Genomic DNA, 5,301 nt, shown 5'->3' with positions numbered 1-5,301 from the left:
TGATTATATTTAAAAATCGATTATAATAAAAATATTTTACATTAATATTGGTAAAAGGGTAGTTTATAAGAGTTGAAAATGGCAAAAGTAAAATATTCTTTCATAAACAATATAAGGGAATTTTTATTTTAAATTATTGCACAATTATAGCATTCCAAGATTTAAAATGTATTTTTTTATCATATTTTTAGCACAGGGGTGATTTATAAGGGTTGAAAAGTGTTATGAGATACAAATTCTTTCATAAGCAATGAGGGAATTTTTATTTTAAATAATTGCACCGTTAAAGCATTCCAAGCTTTTAAAAAGTAATTTTTTATCATTTTCGTCAATCCAGGGGTGGTTTTTAGGGGTTAAGAGGGAAAAATTCTTTTATTAGCTATAAGGTAACTTTTATTTTAAATAATTGCACGATTTAATAATTCCAAATCTATAAAAAGTAATTTTTTATCATTATTTTTTGCATAGGGGTAGTTTTGAAGGGTTAAATAAAGGGTCGAAAATATCAAATATATCATAAAACATGTTCGAGAACATGGAACATTATTTAATCTTTGTGCTTGAACAAGATTTTTATAAATAAAATGGTTAAAACTTAATTTTTTCAATTTTTTTCACTTAGGGGTAGTTTTTACCCCTACAAAACAAAAAGCGTCGATCAGGCTTATGTCACTTTTGAACTTGAGCCTTATTCTAAATTTTCATGCAAGTCCACGCAGTTTCAAAGAATTCAGAAGTTACAGCTGATTTTCAGCTTCAATGACTGTACTATTAAAAAAATAATAATAAGTGTAACTTCTCACTAAATCTCAAAAACAAAAAATGATAAATTTACATGAACAAAACTTATTTTTAAATATTCTCACCTATAGAATTTATGTTACACCATAATGTTTCATTATCTTGGATAATCTCAATAAATATCATGAAAAAAAAAAAAAAACAATTTAACTGATTCAGATTTACCTGAGTGGCACTGTAACTCGAGGAGTTGTAAGTGTTCGGCTTGGACTGATAGGAATTGTACGTGGACGACTGCGAGTACGAGTGACTCTCCGGCTGCTTGGACAGCTCCAGACCCGACGACCCCACCGAAACCGGCACCGTCGTCGAGCTAACTTGCGTGCTCCTCGGCGCGGTGTTGTAACTTCCCGTCAGATGCTCGCTGGTCGGCTGTGGAATGCTATCAGTGTTCGACAGCTGGAAAGGAAAAAAAAAATGTACTCTCCCCAAGCACCGAACCGTATACGAACTTACGCTCTGTGACAACGCAGAGCTAATACTGCTTTGTGTATTGTTCTTAGGAGAGTATGCATCCAGGTTCGAATTCTGGTTAGAGGTACTGAGATCCAAGTTGCTTGCAGGCGTAGCGGCAGGCGTGTCGATGTTGTTCGACTGGGTATTGCCGTACTTGCCGTCTATATTGCCCTCGAAAGATGCGTTGGGATCGATGAGGTCCATTGCCCCGAATTGCACGTCTAAGTATCCGATGCTGTTCAAGTCGCCAGGCATCTCTACGGCACTAGCAGGTATCTGGGGAATTACAAAAAAAGAACCATGATAAAATTCTCGAAAATAATCTTCAAAAACGAGTTGATTTGGTTGATATTAGAAAGTTCAGGCTCCTGGGAATTAAAATTCCAGGATACTGGCATTTTGTAGGTTCCTAATTTTGGAATTAATCCCAAAACAGAAGAAAACCTTACTTGGAAACATGAAAAATGAGTCAACAGAATATTTATTTAACAAAGAAACTGTTTACTGTTTTTTTTTTTTATATATATTTCAGGATCAGAATCCTGGGGTTAAAATTTTTGTTCCTGAAGTACCAGGACTGATTCCGATTCTGAAAAATGGACTCCCTAATATTAAAACTTAAAGAAATAACTTAATAACTTTATTTTACATTCTTCGGAAAGCACTAAGTTTCATCTTGATTATCAATTAAAGTGGCATGAACATGTGGATGTCCTCAGTAGGACACTCAATAAATCGTTCTACGCAATTTCTCGTGTTAAGAATACTATGCCGCTGTGTGCACTACTAAATGTATATACAGCTTAGTATACCGTCATATTTCTTATAACGTAATTTTGTGGAGTCAGCAGTAATCGAATATTCGTGGCCCAGAAACGGATCTTTAGGAAAATATTTGGCATTAATTCTCGTGAAACATGCAGAAATTTATTTGCGGAAAACAAAATATTGATGGTTCCCTGCATCGACATCTATAAAATATTAATATATGTTAAAGAGAATATTAGTCATTTTAGTAAAAACTCTCGTTATCATGAATATTCCACGCGGAATAGCGGTTTATTGAGTGTTCTAAAGCATAAAACTACAAAATTTGAAATGTCTGCTATGTACCAGGGCATCAAATTTTCACACATCCTATACGTCTAAAGATAAGGGAATGTTTAAAAAATTAATTAAAGAATTGCTACTCATGCTATTACAGCATTGATGAATATTTAAACGACAATTTGTAATCAGAGATATGTGTATAAATATAAGTATTGTATTTGTCTCTGTACATTGATCTGTCTTATACATTTTTACATGTCAAAGGATTAATAAATATTATTATTATTAGCACCAAATATTTGAAATGTACAAGTTGTTTTTTTGAAATATATGTTTTTAAGGATGTTAAATCACCTTGGGTCAAAATAAACCGATTTAGATAAAGTTGCCTTTATACAATTTTACTCTTAAACAGTTATCATTTACAAAGAAATTGTTATTTATTTATTTTTTTAAGATAACTCGGTCACTTTTAATAATATTTCAATGAAATTTAGTATAGGGGTAGTTGAATATGAATATGTTTTCATATTAAAACAGAGATATTGAGGAAAACAATACGTTTTTTGCAGCGTCATTTTAATTACCTTAAAAAAGATATCTTTGCTCCATGCTGCTAAAAATGCACAATTCCAAAAAATTTACTTTAATTTTTTACAGAAAGTCACCAGTTACAGCCAACTGATTGTTTGGGTGTTTTTTAGTTTAATTAAACTTTACATGGAATATTTGATATTCTCATATCGGATATCGGTAATTTAAAAGTAACAATTAACCAGAAATGTAGATATGATGTAAACAAAATATGTGAATCACCAGTAGGGAATTCGATCCTAGCCCCTATTTCTAATCCCGGGGTTTCAGGATTATACTTACAAGGAGAAGGTAAGGTAGTCGGATTTTTGTAATTTTTGATATTTATGGTACGTGTAGTTTGGACCTTGAATAAGAATTTTTCGAAGTAGTTCGACACAACGTTCATAAATTACCGAGATAATCGATTTTGAAGTTTTACCTGACAGCTAAATCCACTAGATGTGACACATTCTTCAATTGGGAGCGTGGCCTAATTAGTAGCGTTCGGGACTGACAGTCACGAGATCGCTGGCTCGAGTCCGTCGCGTGACTTTTTTTTTTCTCAAAACGCATCATATGGTTTTTTATTATTTCTTTCATCTCGAAAATTATGAACAAACGAAATATTATAATAAATACTTATGTATATGTAGGAACATTCTTCAAATATTTCATTAAAATGCACAATTGGTTGATAAACAATATTTATTATGAATTAACAATAAAATTTCTTTAAAAAAAAAACAAACGAGGTCAGGTAGGTTACTTTATTTTTAGTATTTGACATTTTACGCAGATCTAATCAGAGTCAGACTAACCAGATTTAAAATCAGTCTTTATGTTAGTTATTCACACTTCGATATCATGTCGTTCGGTGCGGACGGCAGTGAAAACGCTCTCACATGTAAACGCTGTAAATCAAAATTAGTAAATGGAATTAAATGCAGAAACTGCGACAATGTATTCCATTTTAGTTGTGCAAAATACTGTTCCTATGTTAAGGTTTCCGAAGATCGTTCTTCTCTAATTTGTTGCGAAAACAAAAGTGTTCCTAACAGTGACGTGGAAGCAGCCTTTTTTGACGCCATGGAGGAAGTCTCAAACTCAGATAATAAGGTAGATGTGCATATCNGGATGTTTAAAAAATAAGAATAATGAATCCTAGTAGGTACCACTTGGAGTAGGAAGAGCATGTTCTGTGTAAAAATTGAAAAGTAGGCATGCGAGAAAATCCTAACCTTAAAATCGTAATAAAACATTCTTGGTTTGAAGCATATCCTTTACAATTTGTTCAAACATTAATCAAACTAGACCAGTCAGTTTCTCTCAAAACATATTTGTAATAAATTTCAATGCAGTTACCCTCTTTTGGGAATATTAGCAAAATTCATTATAGTAGTCATTGAAGCTTTTCACCTCCGAATTCTTTGAAACTGAACCGATCGACTTGAAATTTTGCAGATAGTTAGAGAAAAGGTCAATGAACATCAGTGACATAGCGCCGATTGACGCTTCCACCCTGTTTGGGGTTGACACCCCTTCTCAGGGGTGAAAATTTTTTTTTCAAAAATAATGCTGGAAATCAATAGAGAATCAAATTTTGAGCAAAAATTCAAAAAATATTCGAAGAATTTTTTCGAGAAATCAATATTTTAGTTATTCACGATTGAAAACTTGAAATTTTGAGTGAAAAAAACACTTTTTCAAAGTATTTTTCGCAAATAACTCAAAAACTACCCATTTTATTAAAAAAATTGTAATGAACAAAAATGTAGCTTATAAACAAAGAAAATAGTCTTTTGAAAAGTGTTGTACGTCCTATACAAAGCGAAATATGGTTAGTGGAAGGGGACTTGTTTTGGGGGAATACTCAAATCGATGTATTCAACGTCAAATAACGGAAAAAGGATTAATTTTACGTATATAACGCTCCTGGAGTTTTTTGCAGTACTCAAAAAGACCTTCAACATAGCATTTATAAAAGTTAATTAGAGCAAAATTGAAGAAGTTATCGTCAAAAACAGATGGGTTGCTCATATTTTTTAAGGAAAAATGAGCAGTAAATGCTGTACCACTTCCATCAGAATTAAAATTAATCGCAGACCCTTTACAATTAGTTTTGTTTTAGTGTTTTTCATACGATCCTGAAGTTAGACCGGTTTAGAATGCGTATTTTTTTAATAATGTATGGTAAAAGTTGAAAACGTATTTTTCATTATTCAAAAAATATTGCCTTATTTATACAGGGTAGCCCATCGGAAACGTACCGCAAGGCATTACAGGGTAGTAAAGAATTTTTCGGCAAAATCCAAAAACAGGTCAAATTTGTTTCTGAGGGGGGCAACTTTTGGCTCAAAAAGCATACCAAAATCTTCAACCCCCTAAGTGGGGGTGCTATCCCCTAAATTTTTTCAAATG

At 32.6% G+C, this 5,301-nt stretch overlaps 1 protein-coding gene across 8 annotated transcripts in view; it reads right to left on the bottom strand.

Moving 5' to 3' along the window:
- The window catches only part of LOC108904739 (protein lingerer), a 46,996-nt gene that overhangs the window by 23,705 nt on the left and 17,990 nt on the right, over positions 1-5,301 (bottom strand). For all 8 annotated transcript variants that reach the window (XM_018707400.2, XM_018707406.2, XM_018707405.2 and 5 more), the window contains exons 6-7: positions 1,258-1,533; positions 967-1,200 (exon numbers count right to left, since the gene is read on the bottom strand). In XM_018707400.2, the coding sequence (XP_018562916.1) occupies positions 967-1,200; positions 1,258-1,533 (510 nt within the window). The remainder of the gene's footprint in view (positions 1-966; positions 1,201-1,257; positions 1,534-5,301) is intronic.

Source organism: Anoplophora glabripennis, unplaced genomic scaffold (genome assembly GCF_000390285.2).
Source record: "Anoplophora glabripennis isolate ALB-LARVAE unplaced genomic scaffold, Agla_2.0 scaffold195, whole genome shotgun sequence".
In the NCBI taxonomy this organism is placed as follows: Eukaryota; Metazoa; Arthropoda; class Insecta; order Coleoptera; family Cerambycidae; genus Anoplophora; species Anoplophora glabripennis.
This window is presented reverse-complemented; position numbering and strand designations above follow the sequence as displayed.